At 44.8% G+C, this 16,588-nt stretch overlaps 2 protein-coding genes across 4 annotated transcripts in view; one reads left to right on the forward strand and one right to left on the reverse strand.

Moving 5' to 3' along the window:
- Nucleotides 1-1,640: 1,640 nt before the first annotated feature.
- GFI1B (growth factor independent 1B transcriptional repressor) lies at nt 1,641-12,868 on the reverse strand. The gene is made up of 7 exons (XM_030506816.1): nt 12,733-12,868; nt 7,294-7,422; nt 5,825-5,971; nt 5,016-5,278; nt 4,622-4,759; nt 3,996-4,161; nt 1,641-3,539 (listed from the first exon to the last, which is right to left on the reverse strand). Exons 2-7 carry the CDS (start codon nt 7,406-7,408, stop codon nt 3,361-3,363), a joined length of 1,008 nt encoding a protein of 335 aa, XP_030362676.1. The 5' UTR covers nt 7,409-7,422; nt 12,733-12,868; the 3' UTR covers nt 1,641-3,360.
- Nucleotides 12,869-16,380: 3,512 nt separating this feature from the next.
- Nucleotides 16,381-16,588, forward strand: part of TSC1 (TSC complex subunit 1) — a 28,879-nt gene continuing 28,671 nt past the window's right edge. For all 3 annotated transcript variants that reach the window (XM_030506753.1, XM_030506759.1, XM_030506760.1), the window contains exon 1: nt 16,381-16,464. The gene's annotated coding sequence lies outside the window, so the exon portion shown is untranslated. The remainder of the gene's footprint in view (nt 16,465-16,588) is intronic.

Genomic DNA, 16,588 nt, shown 5'->3' on the forward strand with positions numbered 1-16,588 from the left:
TGCTCCTTCACCTACATTTCTAGAGCTTCAGGGGGTGCAGATGAAAGCCCAGGGGTTTCCTTTGGGCTGCTGGCATCATAGTTCTAAAGGAAGCAGGGCATTACACAGTGGTTCTTCAACAGGAAGAAACTGTAGTGTCTTAGTGGAAAACTCTGCAAGTTAATTCCCTCTCCTCCTCCTCCTCCCTGCTCAGGTCCTGACTCTGGCTGTACTGTCTCACTCCACCTTTGCTGGTTGGCCACCATCCACAGCCTGTGTTCCTAGAGATATGCTCCCAGTGCTGGTGGGAGTGGGTCACCCTGGCCCCCCTGGGCTGCTTTGGCCACAGACGTGTTTTCCTGAGCACAGCTCTGCAGCAGCATGCTGCCTAAGACCATCACAGTGTGCCCATCACAGTGCCCATCCATTGAAAGCAGTCCTTGCATCTCCTGCGGATGTGCCCACCAGGCTCCTCTCAAATGTAAGGGTACAGCAGACACTGCCTCCTCCAGTGTAACTCCTCTTCAGTAAGCACAATAATGGTGTAAGATCTGCCTGCCCTAGAGTGTAGGGCAAATAAAAGACAGGACTGGGGTGATCTTGCTTGGTTAGGAGGGAGAAGCAAGCTGTAGAAGCACAGCCTTAGGACAGAAGACCCCAGCTGCCCACTGAAGGTTATACCTCCTCTGTAGCGTGGAAATCAAAGATAGGAATGGAAATCTAATGGCTGGAGTAGCCCTTGTTCAGCAGGCTCAGAAGAACCAGCTGCCTGATTTGCTTTTATGAGTGGTTTTACAGGCAATCTTGCCACAGTGCCAATCTGTGTGTGCCAGCACTTCCCTCCCCATGTGTGCCCAAAGTGGGCAGCTTCAGCACACCTACTGTGCCAAGACACAGGCAGGGAAGTCTGTGCTGTTGAGCCTGTGTGTTTTGGGGCTGGAGGGTATTTACTGCTGAGCAGTTCAGACGCTGACGTGCTCTTTAAATATTTCTGTTTGCAGATTTGTGGAGGATAAACAGGGTTTGCATTTTTGGCAGCAGTTTCAATAAGCTGAAATGACTTGACTTTGAGTAAGGCTTGTGCATGTGTGAGGATGTTCACACGGGTGTGTGTGCCTGGTGTTACAATCAGGACCTGGGGACCTATTCTTTAAGCCCAGTTCCGTCACTGGTCATAGACCTCCGCTGGAGTCCCTGCCTTGACCAGGTTCTGGCATGACCAAGGAAAGGACAGCAGTTCTGGTAACAAAAAAATGGGGGTTTTGGTAATGCCTTCTGCTGGGCACACAATCCCACGTCATCTGTGGTTGTAGCTACACAGCGCTCTTGCTCTGCAGAGCTGACTGGCTGCCGGTGTGGGCTCTGCACCAATTTGTCTCTGAGGATGAATGTCTCTGATCCCAGGCTTTAAGCACTGTTTGTGGCTGTTCTGGAGCCAATAGGCCCCTGCTCCCTGAATTTTATTTCTTTCAAGTCTTACTTTGGGAGCCCTGTTCTGCATGTGAACTTCCATCTTTATTTCCACTTGAACCATATGGGGCAATGCTGTACTCTCTCCCTTCTCCTTTTCCCCTCCATCCCACTGCCTGCACCTCCAGAACCAAGTATGAGCCTTTCTTGAAATGGGTGTTTTTAACATGGAATACACTCTGTTAGCCCAGTTACTGAGAGGGAACAGATTTATCAGATAAATCCCAGCAGGCCTGTACATGTTGTCTGGTATAGTGCAATAAAAATATACATTAGAATAAGTATAAATACATATTTACAGTGTACAAGTAAAGCCAGGAGTACAGACTCTTGAGCTTCCACAATGCATAATAATGACTAACAGCTTAGGCACAGGATGATAAAGGGGCAAGTACATTTTAGGTCTTAGGAGAATAACTGGATTTACAGCAGTGTAACTGAGGGCAGGACAGATCTCTCCTGGCAATAAGTGAATTTTCCACTTGGACCATTTCTTTGCCCATGATGGCCCATTCTCCAGGCTACTTCCCACTGGTGCCATTGTCCAAGGCCATGTGTTGAGGGATGTAGTTATGGAGTGGGCTGTGTGCTGCTACAATGCCCTGCTTAACTGAAAGCACTTGTCTTTTTAATGCTATAATAATACTTTGTCCTTCCTGTTAAGAACTGAAGGGACTCTACAAACCTGAGTGAATGACTCCACATCACCAGGAGGGGTGGAGAAATAAAAGCCCAGTGCAGTGACTTGCCAAAGGTTATATAGCGAGAACATAGCACAGCTTGGAGGGGAACTGGCTCTTATTCCAGTGCTTTGCTTTAACCCCTAGACCTGGAAGAAGGAGGAAATACCACAGCTCTGATTGTACAATGTTTGTAAGGTACTTGCATACTCTGCCAAAGTGTACAGGCTGGGTCACTTCCTCCTTTAAGAGTGGCTGGAAAGCAGAACTCTGGCCCTTGACATTGATATCCAAGGGCCATTCCTGACCATGCAGTGAGACAGGATTGCCCAGGACACCTCTAAGTCGGTATGTCTAGCATGCAGTGAAATACTGTGGGACATACCAGCCTGGATTCCAAGAGCAGCTAGTCTCTCTTGTGTGGTACTGAGATATGGGGCTTACTAGCTTACGCCTCATGCTGTGGCGTGGCTCTCTCTGGAGCTTGCTTGGTTGCCACTAACCCAGGGATTTTTGCAGCATGGTGCATATGGGGAATGCATTTAGAGACCCCTGTTATCAGCTAGGGATAAGGAGCTGTTTCTTCAGTGTTTTCCTCCCACTCCAAGCTAAAAATACAACACAGTTAACTTGTCATTTGATCACAGTAAATGTTCTGCTGGAAGAAAATTACTTTAGGTGCCTGTTGCCAGAATTTATGACCTGGGCAAGTCTCTGCAGAAGCCTTGTCCAGGTTGAACACAGCTCACTAAATGCAGTCTATTTGCATGCCCTGGCCTTATCTTCCTAACCATCAAAGCAGAACATGGTTACAGCACTAGCTTGGCACAGCTTGTTGCTGCCACTAGCCCAGGAGTTCCCACCTCACTGCTGGTTCAGTCTGATGAGCTGAATCCTGCACATGGGGTAAAACCAGAGTAATAGAGACCTTGGAGGAACTCCTTGGCTTTGCACTTGAGCAGGTGATGTCAGATCTGGGCTGGTACCGGTTGTAATTGAGAAGTGAGAGCTCCCGCAGGTTTCTTTGTCACCTACTGGGATGTGCAAGGCCCTGGGGTGCCAGAACTCCAAAGCCAATGGCATGACTTTGCCAGTCCCCAGGGGAACACAGGACACTATATGAGCTTCATAGGGTAGGCAGCCCCACGATGGATGGAGATGCTGGGGAGAGTCTTCTTCCCTGGAGCATGTACTGGCAGTGGGAGCTCCAGCAAAGACTTGGAACCATCCCTCACTTGAGACTGTGTTGGGTCTCTCGGTGCCTCCGTAGATCCACCTTGCGCTGGAAGCCCTTGGCACAGAGCTCACAGCTGAAGGGCTTGAAGCCAGTGTGCTTGCGGCTGTGAGTGATGAGGTTGGAGCTCTGGCTGAAGGCTTTGCCACATACCTGGCATTTGTGGGGCTTCTCCCCTGCAGGGCAGAGAAAATATTAAGAAACACTTCAACAGATGAAAGAGGGGAGGTAGAAATGCCCTTTAGCAGATGCACACCTGACTGGCTATACTTGGGTGCTATACCAGGGTGCTAGTGTCCTGCTAATGTGTCTGTGCTCTGATCCAGCACCAGAGGGTGAGAAGAACCAGAGGCAGTCCTCTCCAGCTCTGTGACCCATTCTCTTTCTGCATCCAGGGCTAGATACAACCATGACATCCTCCAGAGGCTGGTCAATAACCACCTCCTTGTCACACAGGAGGACATGCATCTCAGTGATGCTTAGACCTTCTGCTTTCTTACCACTCAGGGTAAGATAGGTGCCTCTGGGCACCTACCCCCAGTCCCGTATCTCTGTGTCTGGGATTTGTGTATGTGTAGCAACATGATGGACTCTAATTTGCATTTGCTTACTGGGAATATTTTGTTTCTCACCAGTATGGATGTAAGTGTGTTTCTTCATATCCGACTTCTGGTGGAAGCGCTTGCCACAGTATTGGCAGGGATAGGGCCGTGTGTCTGAATGGATCAGCAGATGAGTGGAGAGGGTGGAGGAGCGTTTGAATGTCTTCCCACACATCTTGCACTCAAAGCTTCTTTCCTGTTAGGGAAAGAAAATCATGGGAATGTCTGTGGCTGCAAGACATGTGACAGAGCTTGAAGAGTGTTACAAGTGTTGAGAATAGTAGATTTGATAAGCAAATCTCCTCAGCTCATGGACTGATACGTGAGGTGCAGTACAAAGAAGACTGTGGGAGGGATACTTATGGAAATGGATTATGTCTTGTGATCCAAACTCCTGTGCCCTTTAGGAGGAGGTGAGGCGCAGAAGAACAGGTAGCAACAATCCTCCCCTCCCATCCAAGGAATTCTCAAGGGCAGTCTGTGATTTGTGAGACCATGATCTTCAGAGCTCCTATCATTGTCATTGAGTGCTACAGGAAAGCCATCACGTTTGTAACTTAGAAAGTGTCACTTTCTTTATGACAGAGAAAGCAATAGCTAAGGTCCAAGCACTCCTGAGCTCTGGAGAGCTGGTTCTCTGGGAAGATGCTACCCACCTGGGAGTGAATATTGGTGTGCTGCTCCAGGCTTACAGCGTGTCCAAAGGTTTTGCCACATACTTCACAAGCGAAGGGACGTGTTCCACTATGAGACCTTCGGACATGGACCTCCAGTCCATGGGGAGTGGAGAATACCTGCAAAACAAAATGTCAGTGATGTTTTGAAGTGACTGTCTCCATCTCTGTTTTCAATTCCTTCTTTTTATTTGATTCTTCCCTTCCATAGGCCATGTGAACTGCATCATTCCTAACGCCTTAGTCAGGAGAACAAGTAAGTACCCATTTTGAGCTGCATGCACTACACTCTGGTATAACCCAGTGGAACATTGATGTATGCAATGAAGATCACTCCAGGCCCTCCCCATCCCTGAGCTTCTCATCTGACACACACCTTGTTGCACTTCACACAATGGTAGGTCTCCATGTCTGAGGAATAACGCATGCTGTAATCCAGAGGGGGCTCAGTGCTTGGCAGGAGGTGGCTTCCATACAGGCTAACTGGGTGCTCCAGGAGGGCTGACTGCATGGTGGGAGACATCTGTCGGTAGCTGTATGGCAAATGGAAAGCATCCCAAGAAAAGCCAGTTTTGTAGAAGGAAGAGGTGCTTGTCGTGTTAGTGCAGTCTTTGATCTGCAGACCTGGGATGGCCATCTCTGAGTTTGCAAAGGAGAGGGAGAAGTGAGTATCATGCCTGCAGCTGGGCACCAGTAAAAATGTTCCCCAGGTATCACTCCCCCGTTTGATGTCTTGCCTGACCTTTTGCAATTGGTAACTCCTCCTTCTTACACTCAAATCCTGATTCTCATACAAAGCTCCTGTTATGGCTTTGATTTCAATCTGAGGAAAGTTTATGGGAGAGAGGATGCTGAGGGAGTATTAACCTCTCTACTAGCCCTGCTTCATGCGGTGTTTGAACAAATATCAATAGGACACCTGCCTTTACCCATATAGCTACATTAGTCCTTCAGATCTGGAGGCTCGCTCATTGGGAATCAGTGCCATCCTTCAGGGAAATGCTGATCTAGACCAGAATCATAAAGGGAAATACAGAATTCTCTTGATGAGCTCTGCCTGGGCCAAGTTTGACCACTGATGGCAAAATAAGAGCCGCATTTACTGAAAATCTGGACCTAGCTGTAGGGGCTCCATAAGCCAGCTCACCCCGACCTCTTTTGCAATTGTGGTCTTGGGTAGCACACCTTGAGCTGAAGGGCCTGGTGGCATCCTGCTTAGGTACTGGACGGGGACACTTTCTTCTTTCAGTTCAGATGGGTCATTTTCTTGTTTTGGAACCACACATTCTAGGTCCTGTTTCTTTATGTCCTCCGGTGTCTTGTCTCCTATGGCTGTAATCACATAGTGGTGTCACAGTTAGTTTATTCTGGCTGTTAAGAGCTTGTTAAGGTGGGTTTTGTACCTATGTATGAACTCATGCTTGGATACATGAGCCCATGCTCAATTCCCTGAATAAGTGCAGAGTGGCACAATCAGCACAGCAATCAAGGTCCATCCATTGCTGAGAAAGGGAAATTCCAAGCAGGATGAGATAGGCAAGGTAGAGGGGAGCAGGAAGAAATGAGAGAACACTTGATACCCTTTATAGTTAGAGAAAATTAACCCTACAAGGCCACATGTCTGTAAGAATGATTTCCCTATTTAAAACTGTTTTCATTTGTGTGGGTAACTAACAATCACTGATTTATTAACCTCCCCACCCCTCTGCTAAGAGAGTTCATTATTGTTAACCTGAATTTATGGTCAGCCAAGTAGGGAAGCAGAGAGGGGAGGTAACTGCTTACACAGTTAAGCACTTACTGCTGCTTACACAGCCTTGTCTCCTCCTGCCCACACTCCATTTTCTTCCAGCCCCTAAAGGGATCAACCAGCACTTGTTAGAAGTAGACTTTATAGTAAGAATCTAAAATGGACAGAGATCCAGTACATGTGCCTCCTTTCTGCTGGAGATGGGCTGCTGAAGGACAGTATTCATCTGTTATCCAAACCCTCTTGTGAGGGTCACACAACAAAAGGATGATGGCAGGAACTGAAATTAAATGTCACCTCCTTTCTTTTTTATCAAACTTATCATAGGGCTGGGCTCTAATTCGATAGCCAGGGCTGGAACAAAGGGTAAATTGATTGTGGATTTGAATAAAGACTATTTGAATGGTGCATGAAGGAAGAGGGTAATTGCTCCGGCCCTGCCACTGCTGTGGGAGAGCATGAACAGGAGCAGAGAGAGGACAGCAGGCCTAGGCAGAAGCAGTGTTGGTTGGTGTTAGTACAGTATATAGCAGCTGGCCCTTCACCTGTGAGTGTGTAGGACTCCTTCCACAGTCACTGTTAGTGTCACTAGTATTTTCTCTCTCTAGCTGTAACCTTCCTTGCAAATCATTGGGAGGAGGTGGTAACACTGAGGTAGAGAAGATGTAGGTCCTGAGAGAATGTGGGCAATGAACATAGCAACAATCTAAATTTGGTTTCAGTGGGACAGTGTGGTTTTGGTCTAAAGAAAGAGAGCACACAGCAGGGAATCAGCTTGTCCTTAGACTAACATCCCTGTGTGAAGCCCTCAGCTGCTCTTTAGCTCACTCATCCCTTAGTTTGCTACTCAATTATTGATCTGCCTTGGTGTATTCTTACAAGCCCAGCAGATGGACTGACTCACCAGTGAAGGGAGAGGTTACTGGATCCCAGGTTAATATAGGCAGGTCATCTTCCACGAAGCGGTGCTGATGGTAGGTATGAGCCTTTTTGCTCTTCACCAAAAAGGAACGTGGCATTTTCCATTCACTGCCTGGGCAGAAAGACAGAAAAGCAGCAGGTAAATCTCTGTGGTTTGAGGGGTAATTTCTCATTAGTTCCCCCAGCAAACATGCAGCAGTGACAAGAATTAAAACTCTTCTACTAGCGAGACAGAGAGTTCATCTCAAAGGTCCCTCCACCCAGCTGAAGAGCAGGGAGCGTTGCATGGATTTAGGTGTATGGTGGATCTCAGCTCTGGGGAAAACACAGCTGTGGATGGGGCTAAGCAAAACAACTTCTCTGCCACTGCATGTAGAGATGGGATGGCACATTGAAATGGGATTGCACATTACAGCATTCTCTGTAAAAATTACACCCCACAATCTACCCCCAGTTTGAGGCAAAGGATTCTGCTATCTTTATATTGTAGGTGGAGAAACAGAGGCATGCTTAAATTGAGTTCTGTGGCAAGGATACATTCGAAGGCAGGATCACTCTCTTGTGTTCTCTGCTCTGGCTACAGGACATAGTGCATCTGACCTTATCCTCCCTGGGGGGACACACCAGGGACTGCAGGTTGGAGATGACCCCTTTGAGAAAGGGTCTGTCCTAGTGTTTGTACCGCACCTTGAAGAGCATGGTCCTGAGCCATGACATGGGCTCCTGTGTGATATTGCTACAAAAATAATTATAGAAACAACATCAATAATAGGAGAGACAGTGGAAAATCCCCACAGCCATGTCGTGTGGCAGGTTTCCTTCTTGTTGGTCAGAGCTGGAGTATTTTGTATTCTGGCTGACAAACAGCAGTCAAGCAGAGGCAGAGCAGAAGTGCTGGGTGACAGAGGTAACTTTTTGGATCTGACTCAAGTATCACAGACCGTTGAAATGTTGGGTTAGGAACAAACATAAAATGCTGAAATTTAATCATACAAAATGCTCTTGAAATGCATCTGTTATCTTTACTACCCAGAACCCAGCCCGCCCTGTGCCCGCTCCCCATGGCTGGTAACTGCTCTCATGGAGGCAGTATGACAACAGGCTCGATGCTGTGTGTGGCAATATCAGCTGGCACCTTATTTGCATATGTATTTGCATTTTCCCTTGTAATTGTTCAGGATAGGAGCACTAGAAGCAAATCTTGCTATATTTCATATGAAAAGTCAGCAGTAAAAGCCCTGGCTCTCTGTTGATGGGAAAGTGCATTAAGTTTCTTTTCCTGAGAGCAGTTGAAGTGTATTTTATTATTTACTAAAAAAACAAAGAATAAAGTTCTTTGATAAGTAGGAATGACCTGAAACATCTGTGTAAGCCAGGACAGAGCACTGTAGGCTCCTGGAATCCCAAACAACCAGAGATGGAAAAGGCATCACTCACAGGATTCCGAAGTACCCGCACTACCCCTGCACACTGAATGTAGTCACACAGCCCAGTGGTGTTTTGTTTAATGGTCCAAGAGCCACATTTACACTTGTGCCTATGGCTGCAGGTGCTGTGGAATTCACACAGCAAGGTCTGCAGGTCTGCTGTGGACAAGTGGATTGCCAAGCCTGCTGTGGTTGGTGAGAGTCAGGTGCTCACCAGCCCAGCTGCCCTTGGAAGCACAGTTACAGCTGTCTCTTAAAAGCCGGTCCAGGATTCCCACTGCTTCTTCTATGACTTCAGGGATAACTCTTGGTGTCTCTTAACCATATTTTTTTTCTTATGAAATGACTCACCTGTTTTTCTTCATCTTTTTCCAAGAAATTTGCATGTAACTTGAGATGAGTAAGAGAAAACAGAGGCCAAGAGTAGATTTGTTAATTTAATTTTAGAAAGAGGACAAAACAGTGCTGAGAATGAACCATAAGTATGCCCTTGAGGGAAGGGACACTGAAGTACATTGCTGTATTTGCTGTATTTACTCTCCCCTAACTCTCTAATGAGCTTACTTCAAAGTATTGTAACGTATGTCTCTGCCTGAAAGGCTGCAGGGGCAGAAATACCTCCAGCTTGGTACAAACACAAGTGCTCTGCAATGGGTATAACCCTTTAGCAGTGTGCTCTGCTTTGCCTGTGCACCTCATGTCCTAGCAGAAAGGCTTAGCTTAGGGGGTCTTGCTGCTCTTGGTCAGTCCCTGATCCGTGCATGGAGCTGCACTCTGCAATACAGACATGCCCCAAGTTAAAGTCCTGCCACAAACCCTTTCTACATGGAATTTCCATGCATGTCAAAGGGATTTTCCCATGTGGTGGGGCAGGCTGCATCCACAATGGAGGGTATTCATACCAGTAAGCTTTAGACATTGGATTTTCTGCCTGAATTAACCAGTTAATTTCCCAGGACTTCCTACACAGTGGAGGAAGATGCTCCAGCAATGGGTAACTCTGAATGTAGGGTTAAAGACTGTGCCCAGCAGTGCCTGTTGGAAGAGTTCCTCTTTCTGCCCACTGGCTGCAGGACCCTATAGCCAGGTAAATTACCCAGAATTGGAGATGGGTGCATAAGCAGTCTTGCGGTGGTTTATGATAGTACCCATATGCTAACTACATGAAGGCACTAAGTGCAACCCCTCTTTTCTGATGGTGGTTGAAAGTAGATGCATATGAATCAATGGGATTCTTCTGGATGTGTTTGCCCCAGCATATGTGAAAGTCAAATTTGGTCCAATATCTTGACTGCTGACAAGGGCCTCTACTGAGCACAACGATCTTTAATGGACTACTGAGCGTTACAAAAGGAAGTTACCTTCCCCCACCCCATTTTACAGAGAAAACAGGAACTGGGAGCCCAAAGCATAGTTAATTAACAACTGCATTGGGCTGTCTTTGTGATTCACACAACCAGGTTAGCGGAAAGCTAGAAGCACAGATTGTGAGAGAAAAAATACTATCTGTCCTTGAAACTGAAAATTATCAGTAGCAAGTGATCAGCTGCTACTAATGGCTAACTATATTTCACAGGGAAGGCAGTGCTATGGACAACAGACCCCGCCACGTCTTAAAGTCATTGCAGCTTCTGGCAGAATTTAGCTTCAACCTTTTGCTAAAAATTAAACTCTATTTTAATGGAGTCTGTTCTTGCCAGCCCCTGTGGCAGCAGCTTCTACCTTGACTGGCAAACACACAAGGGAGATCATTGCTTGGGCAGGAGTGCCTACCCAGAATGGAAATGTAGTGGCACTTTTTGGATTCAATGCAGGATATAAAATCACTAGCTGGCTAGAACTGACATTTTTATTTGTTGCCATTCATGTAGCTGTACAATAATGTTGTAGTAATTATCCCTGAGGAGAAGACAGCCAAAAGGACCCAAGGGAAAAAACCTGCTTCACTATTTTAGTGAAAAGAAGCACCTTAGAAGAGCTTCTTTTGCCGGTTACAAATGTCAGACCTGAAAGCAGATCCAGTATTTGCGTGTTCCCCTCCTATGTTCAAACTCAAAGTTCCTTCATCCTCAGTGATGCTCTCTGGTGATTTTGCAGAGTATCACATGTGAAGCTGTAATGTAATACTGAAACACTGGAGATTGTGGGGAAAAAAACCCCAAATTAAAAGGCAGTTTTTTAAGAGGGTGGTTTCTGACTTCAGGATGTTAATTTCACTTGATCCCTGGTGAAGCCTTAACTCCTGCTTCACTACATGGCAGCTCAGAGTACCCAAAAATACAGGATTGGGCCCTTTGATATAATTTAGAAGAAATTCATATTCTCACTGAATTATATCAGGGAGCTGTTCTTTCTGGTTCCTTCAGTGGGACAATCCACAACACAAACCACTGTATTTGGGAGTAGGTGTTTGCAGGATTGTGCCACGCTGAATCAAGAACCCAGTTTGCAGCGTAAGTTCCATTCTAAAGCTGACTTGCATTTTCCTCTAAATTCAGGTAATCCTGTTTTGAAATTTTCAAGGTTAACTGTAGAGATTAAGCCCTTCTTCCTGCTACACTCAGTGGAAATACTTAATTTTAACCTACAATTGATATATGTCTTCATGTAACTTGATGAGTGTATAACGTTTTAGGCTACAAGAGGCTTATTTCCTTCCCGTTGCTTAATTTATATTTAAATCTTATTATTGCTCTTTTCTGTTCTTTCTGGCAAAGGTGAAGCTTCCAAAGATAAAGCACAGTTTGTCTTTCAGAAGACATTTTTGAAGAAAAAAAAGCACAAAACAGAACACAACCTGTGTCTGAAATTTTTAAGAGCCCAAATAAAAGAAGAGGTTTTATGGATTCCTGATTCTTTACATATAAAGTCATACTAAAAAGAATTTCGGTTCTTTACAACAAAATTGTAAATAATGATAATCATGTATCACTCATCCAGCCTTGCAAAATCAAATGTCCTTGGGGCAAGTAATTTGAATGTGGGGGGGTTTTTGTGGAAAAATGAGCAGGATATTTGGAATTCCTGTGGTAAAACTGGGCAAATGGACATTCTGGCAGGGAGAGTAAATTATGGTAGAAAATTTGTCCAAGATGAATGGAAATCCTTGTACATCTGTAGTATCTATGAAAAATGTTTAGAATAGAACTACAGCATTTGTTCTTTAGAAACCTCATTTAGCTCCTAGTGATGTTCGGAATGCCACCGGCTTTACCAAACTTTGCCGTAGGCTTCCACGGATAAATATATAGTGTGATCTAACAAATTCTACATCCCCTGAACGTAGAGATGCACTTACTGTGGGAACTTGCAAATCTTTTGCTTTCCTGCTTTAAAGTATTGAATCAATCTGGTGGTATATGAGAGCGTCTATAAATAGCTAATTCCATATGCTAAAAATTGTTACCCTAATCAGCAGATCATCCTTGGGAAGGCTGGAAAATTAATAAAATCGGAGATTTGAAGCAAAAATCCTAAACAGGAGAGACTGAATTTGCATAAAGCAAAACTGGCACAGATGAATTGGTGTCAGCAGAGGTGTGCTGTTCTCTGAACTTAAAAGTCTGGCCCTATAAAAGAGCAATTAAAAGGAAAAATTTAGCACATCCTCTCCTCAATCCTTAAGTATCAAAGTCTACATGTAGAGGCTACTCCTGCTACATGGAGCTTGCTGGGACACAGGTGTCTGAGACCATTGTCACATCTTTTCTATTTTGTTCTATTATTACCATTTTCACATGTGAGAGTGAAGAAAGTATATGGTATATACTGAGGTAAGTATCTGAAGTAAGTATATGGTATAACTTTAAAAGGTTTAACTCATTTGAATGAAGTGAACGGTTATCATAAAGGAATCCTCAGGACAAGTGACTTAAGCAGTGGAATATGTTAACATATTTGCAAATACAAGCAGAGAAGAAAAAGCTCAGAAAAACATATCAGAGAAATGAGAAAAACAATTAAATTAAAAGTGTTTAAAAGAATAAATCAATCACCTCTTTGGGGGACTTTGCTTTACTGGATTCGCCTCGAAATCTCCCCAGACAAGCAAGACGACGTCTTCTCTCTGGACTCCTCTTCCACTTTTTCACTTAGTCGCAGGCTGCTGAAATAGATACTTCTCCTTTTTTCTCTCTCTGTTTTTTTGCCCCTGTTCCCCTCCCTGATTTTTCAATCAGATTATTTGTGTCAAAATCTGGCGGTGAAGAAACAACCAATAGAGAAGCAGAGCCCAGACAGTATTTGCTTATCAAAACTTTCCAGGACTTTGAAAACTTGAAGAGAATTCACGATGCCCAGCTCGAAACCCTGGGGGCAGCACCCTTCACTCTCTGGGGCAGCTTCGCCTTCTGCAGGAATACTCCTCTCTTATTGACACAGAGCATGACACGGTGAAATAAGGTACCGAGCAGACATTTGTTATTTTGTCTTAAAAAAAAAAAGCTCTTAAGAAACCTGTATTTTTACACACATTCATCCACGCATCGTATCTTTCACAAACAGGCACACCATCTGTCTCGCATACACACACTCACATACTTCAGGCTCATAAACAAAGCCATCTAGCACATATGCACAAAATTATTTTATCCCAGAATGGATCTGTTATCTCTCCAATTTCCAAGGAAAAAGGAATAAATACTTGCATGGTAATAACTGAAAAAGATGTGTGTTTATCAGCCTTCATTTTCCTAGGCATATGTGTGTGTAATATGTACATATTTTAGGCATTGCTCTATCTATATACAGCTGTATAGAGGATATAAATATAGATTTAAGAAAGCTCATTAAGCAAGCTCATTAACAAGCATCTTTGCAAAAAGCTCTTCAACAGCAGTAATAAGAATTTGCACTTCTAACACTCGCTTTCAAAAAAGGTTTGAAAATGGGTTTGCAAAAGTAAAATAATTGACTGCCACCCCTCTGTAAGGGCAGGGTGGAAGGAGGGAGAATGAAGCAGTGGCTTTTCTCAGATCACCTGCTTGTTCTCTAGCAGAGGTAGGAATAGGAGCTGCAGAGGAGTGAGCTTCTTTTCAGAATCTTTGGTCATGACTGTTATTTAGGGACAAACTTGAGAGCTGATCTCCCCAAACGCTGGGGGGTGTGTGTGTAATTCCTTGATTTCACCTGTTCTCTGCCACAGTTTTACGGACTGTGCAAGTACCCAGTGCCTTCAGTTACGCCCTGTGCATTTACAGCACACTCTGTGCGTGGCTGGAACTGGGACAGCAAAGATGCTTTCTGAGAAGTTTATAACCTAAGACGTATATAAGCACACATACAGCTTTGAGTGCCAAGTACCGGGACATCACCAGCAGAGAAATGCCTTTAGAGAATGGAGTTTTTCTGCTCCCTGTGAGCTTTCAAACACTGTTTTCTACAGTCAGTTGTATTAAACCAGAACTCAGTCAGGTCCCTTTCCCTACGACAGCTCAAGGTGGTGAACGCACCAGGAAGCCATAACCTTTTGACTGCCCTGCAACAGGGTCGGCAGCAGGCTGGTGTTTCCCTGACGGAACAGATGTGGTCCTTCAGATTCAGATTCATCGGTAAGGTATTTTGCTTCCCGCCGTGGCAGGCGGAGGTCAGGTCTGGTGGCCCTAGCGCTCTCTGCTGGGACAGCCGCAAGTCACAGCCCTTGTCATCGCGGCTGTCATTGCCCCATGGCACTGGACAGGCTGTGCAATGGGGTTTGATGCAACGCGGAGATAGGAGTGTAGATTTCACCCACATTGAGAAAGATTCTGATTTTGATCTTAACCCATCTGTCATTTACTGAACCTAATTAATTCTTGTTGTTTATAGAAGCAAACAATCCCTTTTCCCTCTCCTTCCTCCCCTCCTTATTTATCTAGCTGGGTTTTGCATGAAAGAAACGTTCCCAAGGCATTGCACTAGCACGCTGATTTGCATCGCCTTAAACACAGGCATGTGAGGGATTACATTTCCCGCTACAAAAACAAGCATTGTAACAGAAAACCAAAATGTACATTGCAGCTTCAGGGTTTCATGTGAAGACAGTTACAGGAATTAAACAAAACAGGAAAACTACAAGCTGCTGAAAGGATCGAGATGTTATTTTATGAAACATTGGAGCTGGCTTCTGCCAGCACCCCTGAGCACAGGCTTCCCGTTGACATGAAGTGCAAACGGCTGCAGAATGTGGCTCTTCAAACTAGAGATAGTAAAAGCAAGTAAAAAAAAAAACCAGTTGTGCAAAAAATCAAATAGCATGTTCAGTAAAACCAAAGAACACTGGCACAGTCCTTTGGAGAAGGAGGATGATGAATACACCTCCCAGTGTCAGCAAACTGTGCAGAGCAGCTGTAAATAAAACATCTGTATCAGATGTTTTGCTTCTCAAAGTAGCCGTTGTCTCACGAAGACCAGATATAATTGCATACAAACTGATCCTGGCCATATGGGCTCCTCTTTTATGACTATTACTGTTATCACTGTGCTAGAATGCCTGAAGAGGGATGGGGACAGTGCTGTGTCCAGTTCAGCTCTCACCCACTCCTTCTCCCTTGATTTTATTTCAGGATATTTATTACAGAGCAAACAGTTGCAGGATGGGAGCACGGTCAGCTCTTGCCTTGGCTTGTTGTGTTCGTACTCTTCCCTAGATTTCTGTTTATGGCTTCTGTTAAACTTATCAGCTCTCCTCTCCATCAAAAGACAATTTACACAAGTGGAATTAAAAAACCAGAGTGCCAGAGATGCATTTTGGGCTTGAAGGACCTTTGAGCTGACCCCGTGTGGTCATTCTTACTTTATGTTCTTCCTGTTGAGATAAATTTCCCTGTTCTCTTCTTATTTCAGGGTCACCAGAGAACGTAGAGCTGCAGAGGGCTTATCTGGGCTCACATAGGCTTGTCCTGGCCCTGACCCACATGGGCCACAGTGCATCTACAGTGAGTTCCTCTTCCATCTGAGGACAGTTTGCTTTTGTGTATTGCTGTGAGTTCTTCCTGCATGCCATGTGCTCCAGCGCATCCTGAGTGAATAGATTATTAAATGTATAACTCAGTAATAATAAACAGGTTAATTATAAAACATCATGTCCATTCTAATGCAGTCGTTTTCCCTTTCAAATGTAGTACAAACCCCTCCTGTAGCATCCATGTTTTCTTTGTCAATTTGAATGTTACAGCAATTAACTCACAGTAAAATAACAGGACTAATTGCTTCCAGCTCTTTTCTGACGCTCATCCTAATTTCCACTCGTTTCTGTGGCAGATTAAATAAACACGTCTTCTGCACAGCAGGGAAAAAAATACCATCACTCATTCCGGACTGTAATAAATATTAATTGCCATGTACAAGGCAGGACTAGATTGAAAACATGCTGGCTCCAAGCAGCTCTATCTCATGCAGAAGCAGGATGACCTATTGCAGGTGTGGTGGGAAGGGATGGGAGCTGTGAGACACAACTAACGTGACCAAAGTTAAACCATACTGATGCTCTCAGGTTGGGTTCTGATCTACTTTTATTTGTCTTACACCTAGTTTCTACCTTGCGCATTTAATGTCTGTGGTTCCTACTGGCATCTGAGGACAATTCATACGGATTGAGGAATCAGATGAGCAGCTGCACCCTCAGTGCATCCCATAGAACTGCCCCTCCTTGGAGAATGGGAAACAGCAAGAGCTGAGGATTGACATGTTGAGGTGAAAACCTGTTGGCTGCGGCATACCAAACTGAAGGCTGGACAACGTTCCCCAAGGTAATTCCTGTTCTTTCCTATTCAGCACTTTCCCCAGGGAAAAATAACCTTTATCTACAACGAAGGATGGAATGTTTTGTGTCATGTAGTTGCTGCATTTCAGCAAAAACATAATCTTTATCCA

The sequence above is a fragment of the Strigops habroptila genome, chromosome 15 (assembly GCF_004027225.2).
Source record: "Strigops habroptila isolate Jane chromosome 15, bStrHab1.2.pri, whole genome shotgun sequence".
Taxonomy (NCBI): domain Eukaryota; kingdom Metazoa; phylum Chordata; class Aves; order Psittaciformes; family Psittacidae; genus Strigops; species Strigops habroptila.